General features: G+C 41.6%; 1 protein-coding gene across 2 annotated transcripts in view; it reads left to right on the forward strand.

Annotated features, from left to right (window-relative positions):
* LOC140378281 (uncharacterized) overlaps positions 1-15,469 on the forward strand; it is an 84,833-nt gene that overhangs the window by 31,354 nt on the left and 38,010 nt on the right. The window contains exons 2-7 of one of the 2 annotated variants that reach the window (XM_072464053.1): positions 4,136-4,215; positions 5,621-5,681; positions 7,598-7,714; positions 8,322-8,516; positions 11,367-11,579; positions 13,935-14,244. In XM_072464053.1, coding sequence (XP_072320154.1) covers positions 5,673-5,681; positions 7,598-7,714; positions 8,322-8,516; positions 11,367-11,579; positions 13,935-14,244 — 844 coding nt within the window. In that variant the 5' untranslated portion in view covers positions 4,136-4,215; positions 5,621-5,672. The remainder of the gene's footprint in view (positions 1-4,135; positions 4,216-5,620; positions 5,682-7,597; positions 7,715-8,321; positions 8,517-11,366; positions 11,580-13,934; positions 14,245-15,469) is intronic. The other variant, XM_072464054.1, reaches the window with a different exon arrangement.

Here is a 15,469-nt window from a genome sequence, read left to right on the forward strand (position 1 = left end):
TAAGAAAACACTGGCAGGAAGAAGAACGGACACGTTTAAAACTCTCTAGGCCAGAAGGTTTTTGTTTGACTCGACTGTGTATTGTACTTAAAAAGAAAACGTCGAGGTCGAGCATTGTTTGATTTCAACGTTTGCACAAAGATAATGGTGAAGGAAAAAATGCTCGTTTGAACACGACGTCACGTTTAATCGCTTTGCAGAATAACTTTGGATGACAGAATCCAGGATGTGCAAGTCAAAGTAGGTCAGTGTCCTCAGTGTGTTGAAAGTAAAAGTACAAAGATTCACTCCTACTGGCTGGAAAAAACGGCATTCAAATCACAGCGTTGCTCCACTGTTTATGCAAATTGAACTGTGTGGCTCTTTTGGACACTCAAATACGCTTCTGTTCCTTATTGAATGTACTTCACATGACGATGCTCATGTAAAGATCACAGGTTTAGAAGGAGTTGGACAGAAACGGTAGTGACATGTTACTGTCATTTGGGGCTTTAAATTTAAACACTCCACTGCCAATTTTCTTTTCTTGTGAAGGAGCGTAGATTGCTCTAAATGGAATCAAGAACTGTTCAGGATGAGACGGACCTGCGCAGATCTGATCGGTGTAGATCTGAACGCAGTGCACTCTGGGTAGGTTTGCGTTCGACTTTACCCCGACTCGCTCTGACTTCATGAGTTGAAAGCTCGTGAAATCCAGAAGGAATCGACCAACTGGAGCAGCCGCAACTCTAATATAATATAATTAAAAGCTTATTTATTTTATTTATTTTATTTATTTTATTTATTTTATTTATTTTATTTATTTTATTTATTTTATTTATTTTATTTATTTTATTTATTTTATTAGGCAATGGATTGATCCTTTTTCACTGACGACACTGTTTTTTTACGTCTCCTTTTTCGCTGGCTTTTGACCTCATGATTATCTTCATTAAGTTTCCAGTTGACTGTTTTTAATGTGCTGTATATGTGTAAACTTTGAACGCAATCTTTCGTTCTGGTTAAATAAAGGTTAAATGAAAAATATGAAAACATAAAATTTGAAGGCCAAAACATTAAATAAAGTACAAAATCTGGTTTGAATAGACAGAAAAATGAAACGAGGAAAGCAAAAGTTCAAATCATTTTTTGTCACTTGTAGATTTACTCAGTGAGAAGAGAAACAACACTTTTACTTGAATAAGAGACTGTTACTTCAATTAAATAACACTGGGCCAAAACAATAATGTCACCATTTTTTTTTTATATAAAATATATCTCAGCAACTTTATTTCCTTAAATTAATGTCTAGAGAAGTTGTTCCTTTTGTGTAAATTCTGCATAAACTTGGAATGAGCGTCCTTAGTGTGATGTCACTTTTTCTTGATTGGTGTGAAACTATCATTTATATTTACAACAGGTATAAATACACCAAATAATGTCAAAATTAGAAAATCATTCAAACCTGTCATACGCACTTTAACTCATTCAGTTTGAACCAGCCATTTAAAGAACACACAAAGCTTTATTTTAACACTAAAGTGCGAGGAGAGAGCTGCACAAAACGGGGCAAATCGGCTCCGAAACAATCAATATCTGCACGGGCCATGAAAAAAGCCTCTGTCGGTCGATCTCTACTTAGAACCACAGTAAAAGTCTGTTTCACAGAGAAATACTGAGGTTACAGTGGTGGAGGGAACCTGAGGGCCAACTAAAACTGGTCTGAGGGCCGCATCGACCTGCTTTAGACCATGTGAATGAAATAATTGAAGGATTTCACTGTTGTTTAAGGGGCACCAATAATCAATCATGTTCCTTCTCTATATTGTAACTCTGCGACGTCTCCAGTTCCAAACATTCAAAATTAAAATAGTTTTGTCGTCATGTTTTTAATTTTAAGAAGTGACATGTCCTAGTTTCCTGACAGCTGCTCTGTGCGTCTTAATTCTCAATCTAAAGACGTATTAATAGAAAGCACATCTAAAGAGGCCACGAAGGCTCTAACTGTGTGTTTGTGTTTTAAAGTTCTTAACACGTCACGCACAGCGGGACTCCAGCCTGACAGCGCCTCACCCTTTCACAATGCTTTAAAATAGTCTTTATGCTCACAAAACGACTGCATTTACTACTTTTTCTGCCGCCAGTCTGACATTTGGACCTGTATTTTCCCTTGGTAAAACTGTAAGTGTGAAACGTGCCATTATCTGAAACGTTCCGAGCTGAAAGTGCATTTGTGACGGCGACTCAACCAAAGCGAGAGCGAGCGGAGACGGATGCCGCTGTCAGCTGAGTTTACTGGCATTTATATACATCTCTTTAAGTTTATAATAATGAATCTGATCCTTGGAACAAACGTAAATATAGGATTTTTGTGTATATTTGTCAACGCTTTAGTGGTGAATAAGTGGGAGCAGCAGTGTTGGTCCTTCTAAAAGTATTCTAATTACAACTCTATTTTTTATTGTATTATTATTATTATTATCATTTATTTATTTATTTATTTATTTACTCACTCATTAATTTGTATTTTTTTAAAACAGAACAAAACAGAACATAGAGCAGAACAAAGACAAAAATCCAGTGCAATAAGATTCTAACGTACCTGTTCAGACCCGGTTGACCGTTTCCTGCATTTATTATATTTGTTCCAACAATTCTGGCAGCAGCACAAATATTCAGTTCTCTTTCTACCATTGATACTTGTAATGGTTTAATGAGGTGAAATTGAACAGTATTTGAATAAAAAGATTAGACAAAAAGATGACACGTGTTCTTATAAAATAGGTGCAACAACAATATGCTAAAGAATAGTGTTATAATCAGAGTATTCCTGAAGTGAGTAACTTGTTGTAAAAAGGGAGTATAATCCAATGAACTGTGTCGTAAAATGGTACAAAAGAAAAACAGAACCATGAGACGGACGCGGAGCAGCTTTGATCAAACACAACCAGCTTTATGGCAGGAACACGTCAACTCTGCTGCTGTTTGTCTGAGATTAGGTTCAACAATATGTCCAATTCATGTGAGGATTTCATGCTTTTTAGTTCCATCGCTGTCTGGCTACTTTGTTTTCTTTCTTTTCAAAGTAATTTACTGTCATCTTGAAATGATGTGGTCAGAACGATGTATCTGGGCCTCAAAACTCCTGCCATGGACACAATAAATGGATACCTTGAAAAAAACATCACAAAGAAATGGATGACACAAACTGAACCAATTTTATAACTGAAATTTGAAAAAATGTATTACCTTTTGGACTTAATTTGAAAATGGATTTGACAAACTTTGGACCCAATGGAACTCAAATGCCAGATAATGAATGTTTTAAGGCTGCGGTACGTGACTTTTTTTTTTTTTGTAAATTAATAAAACGACTTCCTCCTGTTGCAATGTGAAAATCAGGCACACAAGCTTTAACCCCTTTTCATTCCAGCTTTTTCCCCCAAAACGCTTTGGAGCACAAACAAATGGGCTCGTTTTGAAGCCAAGACTCTGAACTTTTGGCTTTAGTCGTCTGATTTAGTCTAATTACGTCAGATTTACTCTAATTAAGTGTAAAATCAGATTTGAAGTCTGCTGGTTTGGTCAATAGACAATAGATTGAGCATTTATTGGGTTTTGACAATAGTTTTTTTCATACTGGAAGAAAAAGTATACGCCGTGGTATTAAAAATTGCCTGAATTGAATCATATTATTCGGGTTTGAGTATATTTTTAGTATAATTTGCCAATATAACAAATGGGTTTCATCTTATTTCAAGAGCTGGAGCATCTGTTTTGTTATTTCAGTTGAGAAAATGCTTGTCTTTTTTGTATTTTTAGTAAAACGATACATGTTCTGCTTGTTCCATTGGCAAATCTCAGAATATACTCATATTATGATAAATACTACTTCATTCAAGCACTTTTCACTGTTATTTAAAATTGACACTCTCTTTTCTAGTATAGGCCTGACAAGTTACTAGTTTCTAACAATTTTAGTATCATTTTATAGCAATCTTTTGTACAAAACGTGATTAAACGGTTTAAAGCTGCACATATTCATCCAAAACTCTTAAAAAGTCCCGTGAGCGTCTGCAGTCTTGACCCATTCTCATGTTGTAATACTGCTGATGCATAGTTAATGTTTACATAACTTTCTCTTCCTGTTTCCCAGGTCGCAGAGAGGTGATTGGTGCAGAACAGTCATGTGACAAGACTTCGGCCTCTTCAGCCTTTTTCACCTCTCACTGTCAGGTAAATATTCAACTTCATCCAGCCACGTTTGTGTTATACACATTTAAATATAGTATAATATTGGATTTAATGAATATTTTTATTTTAAGCACATGAGCAAGAATGCATTTATTTTATTTATTACATTCATTACGTGTAAAGGACATAATTGGTGACAAATAGAATAAGCATGCAAAAATGAAAAGGAGCAGAAAGACTTTGGACTAATTTGACTAAAACAAAGTTAATCTAATTCTATAATTTGACTAAAACAAAGTTAAACTATGGTAATTCCATATAAGATTTAGCTAAAACATTTTCCACATTTTATCCCAGTTGGGCAACAGTTTGCGTTCCATCCATCTTCCTCCGCTTTATCCAGGGCCGGGTCACGGGGCAGCAGTCTAAGCAGGGACTCCCGGACTTCCCACTCCCCCAGACACTTCCCCCAACTCCCTCCCTCCAGTGTCCTGGGTCTTCCCCGGGGCCTCTTCCCGGTGGGACATGCCCAAAACACCTCGGGTTTGTGTTCACCTTGTAGAATTCAAGGATCTCATTAAAGGCGCGTTCATTTTTTGTTGAAATGTCCGAGCAGGGAGTAGAAGACACGCCCCGCAGCCTCGTGCAGACCAATGGGGTTAAACTGGATCTTTGCCGGTCTGTCTCATCCTGAACACACCTACTCTTAGATCATGGGGGAGGGGCCTGTGTAATGTGAGATTTTTATAATTTTTGTATTTTATTATTATTTGTTTGCGATTGGCTCCACAAACTAGACATATCCATTTTATGCTTTTTAAGTCCTTTCAATTGACAACCATCACGTCTTTGGAGTTGAATGATACGTTTCAAAGACTATTGGGGATTTTTTTTTCCTTTTTGTGTATTTATACTGACAGATATGTTGAACTTTGTGTCAGTTTTTGTTTCATGCGGCTGGAGCCAGCAATTGCAGAGATACGAACCATAAACCAGGTCAACAAATCTGCAATCCTGACAAACAGAAGTGAACTCATTACCATGGCAACCAGCTCCCATCCATCCATCCATCCGGACCTGACTATCTTGCACTAACCTTTTACAATGGGCCAAACCTCCTCTAATGTCCCTGAAATGATTATTTGACCGATAAAGATGCACAAGAACGCCTTTGATTTTGTTGAATTATTATTGAAATGTTCAGAAAAATGTGTTTGTTGTAAATTATGCCAAACGTTTTGATAAAATTCCTAGCCCCTGAGCGTGACGTCATCAATATGTTGTCGATATCTGCTTTACTTGGAATTTTCGACACATTTTTTTCACAAACTGCTTCTCGACTGGTGTAAAACTTGAATTTATACTATATTATTAAGCCACTAAATGAAGTCAGCATTAGAAAACGCCTTAAATGTGCTTTTGCTCTTTTCATGGCATCTTTTCACAGAGCAGAAGCCGTTGAAATTACACTGTGACCTGCCTCACTCCAGCTGCGGGCGATGCCTCAGGTAAAACTGTCAAAAACGTCTCTGTGATGCATACGCTTTAATATTGAAATACTGGAACGTTTAGAACTGTGAGGAATTCAATCCGTCAGTTTGTATTCGAAAGGCAAACTGCACATGGCAAAAAGGCCTTCTCAGCAGAACGGATTTCCTCGCTGCGGTTTTGTCCGTTTTATTTTCGATGCAACGTTACAAAGGTCAACATTGATTTGCCCTTTTCCTTTAACCATTATATTCGTGCCAAACTTAACACCGTCCACTGCAGCAAATTGTCTTATCTTTGTGCGTGTTGACAGTTTAATTTGCTTAATCTGTCTTTGTTTGTGAAAATGCTAATTACCCACAAGCAGAACGTAGCATGAAGCTTGTTGATTTCAGATTGAAAATGTATTTGTGATTTAATGTGTGACCTTTGAAGTGCCTCGAAAGTGCATTGACTTGAGCGTTATCACCTTTACTAACCAGGTTTTTAGATTGGATTTGAAAACTCCCGTCCAAATAATTGTGTCCGGGGGTTCGGGGGCCGACTAGGCGAAAAAACGATTAGCTTCGGCCTTCTCCGGACCACGGCTCGGCAGCCAATCAGAGCCAAGCATACAAATTTTGTCGACCAATCAGCGTGCAGCGTGCAAATTTTCACTTGTAAACAGTATTCTCTAATGGCATTTGACTACTATCAAATGCTTCCCGGCCCGATTTATTGATGATATTCCCTTTTTTTCTAAGATTTATTTATAAAATGGCCGTCCCTGCACTCGAAAATGCCCGTCCACATTTTAAAATACTCCGTCCAAAAAACAGGACGACGGGTCTCTATCTAAAAGCCTGTTACTACCCTTTAATACAGGAGTGCCCTCACTTCTTCAGTTCATGAGCCACTTTACCATACAGCAAAGCCCAAAGATATATTTATTGTCATTGAGTATTTAACAGGGTTTTTATGATTAATTTAATTAAAGACAATTCAGCATAGACACCTTTAGGGCCACTTTTATAGCCTAGCGAGATTTTATTGTAGGTCTAAAAAGCTGCAGTATACAACTGGGAGAGGAAAATAAATAAAGAAAATATATATATAATGGCACTAAAAACATAAATACACACTACATAAAAAGAACCTTATCCTCGCTTCACATTTTATCTTTTGACTCTTATATTAGTTATTCGTGAGATGAGCTCCATGGTAACATTCAGGGGTGAGGCTTGAGACTTTGCTTTGGCTCATGTCAATAATAAGAATATAAAAGAAGAATAAAACCGCATGAATGGGCTTTGGCACTACCTGTCTCCTCCTCCATCTCTTTGCCCGCTCTTTCTTTTCCTTCCTCCCTGGAGCGTGGGTTCTGCAGCAGATTTGTGTGAACTCACGAGGAAATGGACAACACTTTAAACTGTTCGCACACAGTTTGTAGCTCATGCTGGTGTGTGAGCCTCTGTGGTTTCCACTGTCACTTGCACTGCAGACGATACACTACATATGGGATCGACCCCCACTGCCGCTGAGATCGACCGGTAGATTGCGATCGACGTAATGGGACCTCGTGCTTGAAAAAGAACCTCACTAATACAATTAAAAGAAACACATTTCTGTTGGATTGAATTAATTAATATTGTCGGACTATCTTTATAGGGATTCTACAAAAAAATATAGATACTCATTATAGCACATTATACTCATAGTGGCTGCTTTTTTGAACATTTCGAAAAGGGTTCACTGGGATCAACAGGATTCAGAGTTATTGTTTCAGTGGCATTAAGTAGTGTCAATATTTTTCGTTTATGTGATATTTTCTGTCACAGACACATCGCACTCAATAATGTGTTCTCGTGACCTAGTTCTGGGCTTTGTCTCAGTTTAGCTTCATTTGTGATGTGGTTTGTTGTGGCTTATGCCCTTTGTCCCGTGTGTTTTCTGTCAGCCGGGTCTGAGTGGGATGGAGCCCGTCTTCGGGGAGGCTTATGGGGGACACAGGGCTCTGCTCAGCCCTTATCCTCTGGCCATGTCGCCCCACGGAGGACGCACTGACTACGACCAGGTGAGACAGGACAAGAGACGTAGAATAAACCTCTCTTATTTCTCGTGTAAAAGCCACGTCTTCCAATAGCATTCGAACAACATACTTGAAAAACTTAAAGCTTTTTTTGTGCCATAACAAAATAAACAGTGGCTGGTGGTTGGATTTTTGCTGCTGGTCCTTGAATGGCCTTAGTGTTGTCACGGTACTAAAAAAAACTTGCTACTCAATACCAAAATAATAATAGTAATAAAATATTCTTCTATTAGACAATAGAATTATTATAATTATATTTTTGTATTAATTTTGTCTCAGTTTTTTAGTTAAAACTTACATAAATAAGGCTCAGAATTAGATTTTAACAAATCCTTTGTGTTCAGTCCAAGATTGTACATTTTGGTGCGTGTAGGAGCTACTGTAAGCTCTTTATGTCTCTGTGAGAGAAAAATGCATTTTAAGAAAATACTCTTTCAAGTCAGTGTCCCAGAGAAAACTATGGATGAAGTGGATAAGATTAAATTATAACTCAAGTTAGATGTTGTCGTCTCCTATTGTTGAGAGGAAACTGACACAAAAACAAACTTGCCTGTTGGGTCTCACCTTAAATACATTGTCTGTGCCGCTCCAGACTGTGCTGCTGATGTTGGGCTCCCCGGCGTCTCCACGGAAACGGCCTTTCGAGTTGCTAAGCGATCTGGTGGACGACGGAGGATTTGGCGAGGACCTTCAGCCCGAGCGTTGGGACGTGTCCGCGCTGGACGAGATGACGCGCTTCACCAAACCCGGGCTGGGCGTGGGCTCCGAGCTGCTCACCTGCACCGAGGTAAACCAGACGGAAGAATCCGGACCAATTGTCTTTTTTGAAATTATCGTTAATCGTTGTCTGGACTGTACGGACGCGAGAACGCATGCCAGGAGACGTTTTAGGGTTTGATGCGGTTCAGAATTGCTGGAGTGGAGATGATCGCGATGGGTTCGGGAGTAGGGATGTAATGATGTCCAAATATTTATTTTGTGGGTATGCTGCTTTTTCCTTTGATGTGAATAATTAGGCGGCCCCAAATAAATTGTCTGTTTGCTGTTACCCGGCCCAACATTTTTCAAGTGAGTCGGACAGTAGACAAATTCTCATTTTTTTTACTTTGAAGGCAAAAAAATATATATCCAAATTTCGCCAGTTTTTGACTCACAGTAACCTCCAGGGGTCGGGCTTCAACAGTCCAGGGGTCGGGCTTCAACAGTCCAGGGGTCGGGCTTCAACAGTCCAGGGGTCGGGCTTCAACAGTCCAGGGGTCAGGCTTCAACAGTCCAGGGGTCAGGCTTCAACAGTCCAGGGGTCGGGCTTCAACAGTCCAGGGGTCGGGTTTCAACAGTCCAGGGGTCAGGCTTCAACAGTCCAGGGGTCAGCGGGCTTCAACAGTCCAGGGGTCAGGCTTTAACAGTCCAGGGGTCGGGCTTCAACAGTCCAGGGGTCGGGTTTCAACAGTCCAGGGGTCGGGCTTCAACAGTCCAGGGGTCGGGCTTCAACAGTCCAGGGGTCAGCGGGCTTCAACAGTCCAGGGGTCAGGCGTCAACAGTCCAGGGGTCAGGCTTCAACAGTCCAGGGGTCAGGCTTCAACAGTCAATGACGGAAATGTCTCTCTCAACCCGATCAGGAGACTAAACCTCACGACTTTAAGATATTTCAAAATCGACCTTTTGTACGTCGTTATCCTTTATTTTGGTAGCAAAGGCGAGCGGGGGGAACATGCGGGGGACACGGGCGCCGTCATGTTTGTTGTGATGACGATGCTGGGCGTGTTTCAATCCCAGAATGCATTGCGTAAGTCAAATTTAAATCAAGTCACACCATGATAGAGAGTGACATGTCCTATGGACACCTCAGTGGCACCGACAGAGGCGGACCAACTTGTAAAAGGCAATATAACTTTCGTTTTGCGCGTTCTGCTTTGTTACAGACACATGTGGAGGGCCGTATAGTCGTCATGTTGTCTGCATTGAAATGGTACAAAGGATCATGGCTGCGTCTTGAGGCGTCATCGCGGGCCACACACAGAGTTTATGCAGGCGACGTCACAGCATTCTGAGTTTTAGCAGCGAGGGGCAAAAACACATGAGAGTCGATGACATTTTCTCATGTTGCAGCTTGAAACGCAACGAGAATGTGAAAGAGCCGCTCGAATCGAATAACGAATGTAAAAGTCTACAACTCTGTACCTGACGTCTAAGAGAAGAACATCAAGTCATGACCTTTCTCTCCTTTAATTAGATGTGTTTGAGTCTGTTTGTTGATTGTAGAAAAAGCTTCAGTTGTAGTCATCTGGACTCAGTTAGAAACATTAGACGTTTCGACTCTCATCCAAGAGTCATTGTCAATAAATAATCTGTATCTGTAATCTGTTTGTTGAGTATTTAATTGTTATGCAGCAGTTGAAGTGTCATAAAGCTCAAACTAGCTAACAACCAGAAACTACTTTCACTTGACATTTTTCCCTGTAAAGTTAATTTGAACAAAACAAAAGCTCCATGGACAAAAACTAGGCTGAAAAAAGGCAAAGAGACACATTTTATCAATTGCACTGTCTGTACTTCTGCCACTCACTTGCCACTCAGTCTAAATGTTTTTTTGTTTTTTTTTGCTATACCTTTGCATTTAGCTGTGGTTTTTAAGTGCCATGACACCTTCATTAAGGCTCAGAACCTTCAGATCAGATCTCTGTCATAGCAAAATGTCAGTGATTGAGATATTGCTCAGTAATTTTAAACTTGCAGTAGAAAGTACTTCTCAGGATGACGTCGACCTCTTCACCAGGAGGTCTGAGGGCCAAGAAAAATTGGTCTGAGTGCCGCATTTGGCTCCCGGGCCACAGTTTGGACTGGATGTCTTATCTATGTAGTTCCATCTGTTTCTTTAGCCGTCGCTGCAACAAAACGATGCACACAATGTGACGGCTCATGATGTTACTGTGAGACTGTTGACAATAAAATATATATTTACATCCTATTTGTGGAAATGGATAATTCAATAAGAAATAAAATGTGCCGTAAAAGTAAGGCAAGGCAAGTTAATTTGTAAAGCACAATTTATGCACAAGGCAATTCAAAATGCTTCACACAACAGGAAACAAATCATTAAGTCAGCACTGATGCATATTCTGTACAACTGTTTAACTACATCACTGTTGCATTCACACAAGTAACGGCAAAATAAAAAGGTGAGAGAAAAGAAAATGGCAAGTGGTGTTTTGTGCTCGGTAGCGTTTTTAAAAAAATGGTTCCTACACAAATGATGCTCCAATGTGAACGAAGTCACGGTTCATAATCTACGAGTGAAAAGTGAGTTCCTCCTCCTGCACGATCCTGCTTCAGACCCAAACTCTCGTAGAAACTTCTGCGCCGTTTCCCGTGAGTGCGTTGGCGACACCAGACGGGTCTAAAACTGTGCATTTTAGTGTAAAATGTCAAATAAAGTGTCCATAAACCTTAGATCGCCGCACGTTCAAAAGACTTTCCTGTGCGTGGTTCAGGGCTGGGTCGTAATTTGAGCTCCTGTTGGGTTGGATGTCGACTCGGGTCGGGCGGAGCAGGAAAAACTGCCAATCAATACTAGATGATTACAAAAAAAAGATGCGCTGTACATTTATTAAATATCGGTTGATTTTTATTCTTCCAGGTTTTCTCTGAGGAAACCGTTCTGATTGGTCGATTGAGCAGGAGTCGAGAGGAACAGGAAGAGGAAGAGCGGAGAAAGAGAACGGCTACCAAATCTGTCTCAACACCTCCCACAATTCTGTCCCAAAATGTCTCGAACAACACGACGGCAACAGTGACCGAAGGCCGAACCGGCGCGACCACATCCACGACCACAGACGGCCCGCGGCCAAATGTAAGAGGTTTGGTCATCGGGCTGGAATTAGACTTTGTTCTCAGTATCTGCTTTCCTGAAGAGCTTTTTGTGAGTCAGTCTCAGTTCAATTGAATCAAACTTTGGCACGATTTGTCTGATATCACCAATTGACTTACAAAAATAACAACGTTTTGAAGCTAAATGAAACCAAATGGGTCTGCGCGGAAAGCAAAAGCGCCACACGTTGTTTCATGCGCTTCATGTGCTACAGATTCATGCAGTTTTAATTAAATATGTAAATTAAATGAATCATCGAGGCAATTAAATAATAATCTAAACTCAATTAATCACTTCAGCCCTGCCCTGGGCACTCCTGCATCCTGCCCTGAAAACACACTGACCGGCTCACACTGAGCTGTGGGACAGGTTGTGTACATGTGGGGCAGGTTGTGTACATGTGGGACAGGCTGTGTACATGTGGGACAGGCTGTGCACATGTGGGACAGGTTATGTACATGTGGGGCAGGTTGTGTACATGTGGGACAGGCTGTGCACATGTGGGACAGGCTGTGTACATGTGGGACAGGTTGTGTACATGTGGGACATTCTGTGCACATGTGGGACAGGCTGTGCACATGTGGGGCAGGTTGTGTACATGTGGGACAGGCTGTGCACATGTGGGACAGGCTGTGTACATGTGGGACAGGCTGTGCACATGTGGGACAGGCTGTGCACATGTGGGACAGGTTGTGTACATGTGGGGCAGGTTGTGTACATGTGGGACAGGCTGTGCACATGTGGGACAGGCTGTGCACATGTGGGACAGGCTGTGCACATGTGGGGCAGGTTGTGTACATGTGGGACAGGCTGTGTACATGTGGGACAGGCTGTGCACATGTGGGACAGGCTGTGCACATGTGGGACAGGTTGTGTACATGTGGGGCAGGTTGTGTACATGTGGGACAGGCTGTGCACATGTGGGACAGGCTGTGCACATGTGGGACAGGTTGTGTACATGTGGGACATTCTGTGCACATGTGGGACAGGCTGTGCACATGTGGGACAGGTTGTGTACATGTGGGGCAGGTTGTGTACATGTGGGACAGGCTGTGCACATGTGGGACAGGCTGTGCACATGTGGGACAGGTTGTGTACATGTGGGGCAGGTTGTGTACATGTGGGACAGGCTGTGCACATGTGGGACAGGTTGTGTACATGTGGGACAGGCTGTGCACATGTGGGACAGGCTGTGCACATACGGGACAGGCTGTGCACATGTGGGGCAGGTTGTGTACATGTGGGGCAGGTTGTGTACATGTGGGACAGGCTGTGCACATGTGGGACAGGTTGTGTACATGTGGGACAGGCTGTGCACATGTGGGACAGGCTGTGCACATGTGGGGCAGGTTGTATACATGTGGGGCAGGTTGTGTACATGTGGGACAGGCTGTGTACATGTGGGACAGGCTGTGTACATGTGGGTCAGGCTGTGCACATGTGGGACAGGCTGTGCACATGTGGGGCAGGTTGTGTACATGTGGGGCAGGTTGTGTACATGTGGGACAGGCTGTGCACATGTGGGACAGGTTGTGTACATGTGGGACAGGCTGTGCACATAGGGGGCAGGTTATGTACGTTTGAGGCAGGTTGTGTACATGTGGGGCAGGTTGTGTACATGTGGGGCAGGTTGTGCACATGTGGGGCAGGTTGTGTACGTGTGGGGCAGGTTGTGCACATACAGGGCAGGTTATGTACGTTTGGGGCAGGTTGTGTACATGTGGGGCAGGTTGTGTACATGTGGGGCAGGTTGTGTACATGTGGGGCAGGTTGTGCACATGTGGGGCAGGTTGTGTACGTGTGGGGCAGGTTGTGCACATGCGGGGCAGGTTATGTACGTTTGGGGCAGGTTGTGCACATACGAGGCAGGTTTAGTTTAGTTTTTGGTTTAGTTTTGGATAGCTCGTTTTATTTTAGTTTAAGTTAAGGTTTGGGTTTAGTTTTAGTTCACTCTTTGCGGGAACAATGTAAACAAAGACAGGTTTGGCACCAGATTACACTGTTACACTGTACAGTTACACTCTCCTGCACGAGGTCTAATGTTTGTTGTAAAATCCAGAGTTTTTAGTAATTTTGCCATAAATATGTTAAGCTTCAACTTAAATGGGAAAAGTTTTGAGAATTGTGATTTTCAAAGCAATATTTCCCAAGTGAAAGGGAGAAATATAATCTATGTTAGTTTTAGTGTAGCTGTATCTGATACTTATATCTACTGAGGAGAACTATTGTCACGTTTGTTCAAAAGTTATATTACAGATATAAAGTATTTTGTGGGGAAATATTCTCTATCTCGAATACGATGATGCGTTTGTTGTATTGATGTATTCTTTCTTTCAGGAGCGAGTGGGCCAGGAGCAGTTGGTCAGATCCGTGGAGGTTTATCAGGTGGCGCAGGACGAGGAACTGACCCTGGAGCACAACTACTCGTTAAGTCAAGGAGGAGACGGCGAGATGGGGGTCGTTCTGGAGGAGGCGCAACCCAACGAGAGCAGAGGAGACGAGGGCCCCGAAGGGGAGAAGAGAGAGACTGGGATGGAGGAGGAGAGGAGAGAGGAAGAGGAGGAAGAGGAGGAGGAGGAAGAGGAAGAGGGAGGAGAAGAAACGGCGGCAGAGGCAGAACTGACCAGCTCGTCTGAGAGTGAATGTGGTCAGTGTCATTTCAATGTTTGAGTTTAACGTCCTTCAGTTGGCCTAAAACTGTTGGCTACAGCAATGAATCAACTAATCGTGACTAGTCAACTACCGTATTTTCCAAACTATAAGTCGCACTTTTTTCCATAGTTTTGGCCGGGGTGAGATTTAGACTTATATGTGGGTGTAATCCCTCATTCGTCCAGGAGTGTTCCATTGTAGAAAAAGGTTCAGTTGTCGTCACCTGGACATCTAAACTGAGTCCAGATGACTACAACTGAACCTTTTTCTACATTTATACTTATATTTATACTTTTATACTTATATACTTCTACTCCGGAGCGACTTATATGTGATAGTGTTTGTTATTTTCACACTTGCAACTGCATTTCATACTCCATTGCGACTTATATAAGTGTTTTTCTTCTCCATTATGCATTTTTTGGCTGGTGCGACTTATACTCCAGTGCGACTTATAGTCCAGAAAATACGGTATAAAAATAATCCTGGACGTATTTTGATCATCTGGACTAAACAGACTCTAAAACACATGAAAAGAGTGTTTGCACATCTGTCGAGAAGCCTTCAGTCGCCCTCATTTGACTTTATTTGATTGAAAATGTATTTTTATTCAAACCAAGAATGTAAACAAAGCAACGCTGCCCATTATAACCCTGGACAACACGTGACTACATATTATGCTGCCTTTTTTCCTCTTATTTTTATCTCCTGCTCTCTCTGTGTGCGTTTTCTGTTTTAAATTGAATTAAAGTGGCAGATATTTGCGTTGAGTTTAATTGAGCAAGGACTCAAAGGTGTTTGTGTCATTGTGAGTAGTTAGTTTGGTTGTGGTGAGGAGACGGAGATTGTTGCTGATTGTTTGGCTGCTGCGGTTGAGGAGATCGAGTTGTAGCTGAAACGGCAGAATGGTGGAGGAAAGAGAGAACGCTTTTCCACATGAATGTTTCTCATTTATTATTGTTGTGTTTGTACTATAACCATGTACAGCATGTTTGTCTTGTAAATGTGTTTTATTGCCCTTTAACATCATGGCCAGGGGACTAGTACAGGACTATAGAGGGGACTACTGGCTGTTTTACTCATGTTTATTCATGTCTTTTATGAAATTGCAGTGTTCCCTTTCAAATAAACGCATCTAAGGCCGCAGTTATTTTATTACATGGTTTACGGCTCCGCCACACTTAGATTATTGATTTCTACAATATAAATAAAATAAATTA

Source organism: Eucyclogobius newberryi, unplaced genomic scaffold (assembly GCF_026437365.1).
Source record: "Eucyclogobius newberryi isolate DKJ021-1_F unplaced genomic scaffold, fEucNew1.0.hap1 SCAF_4, whole genome shotgun sequence".
NCBI classification, from domain to species: domain Eukaryota; kingdom Metazoa; phylum Chordata; class Actinopteri; order Gobiiformes; family Gobiidae; genus Eucyclogobius; species Eucyclogobius newberryi.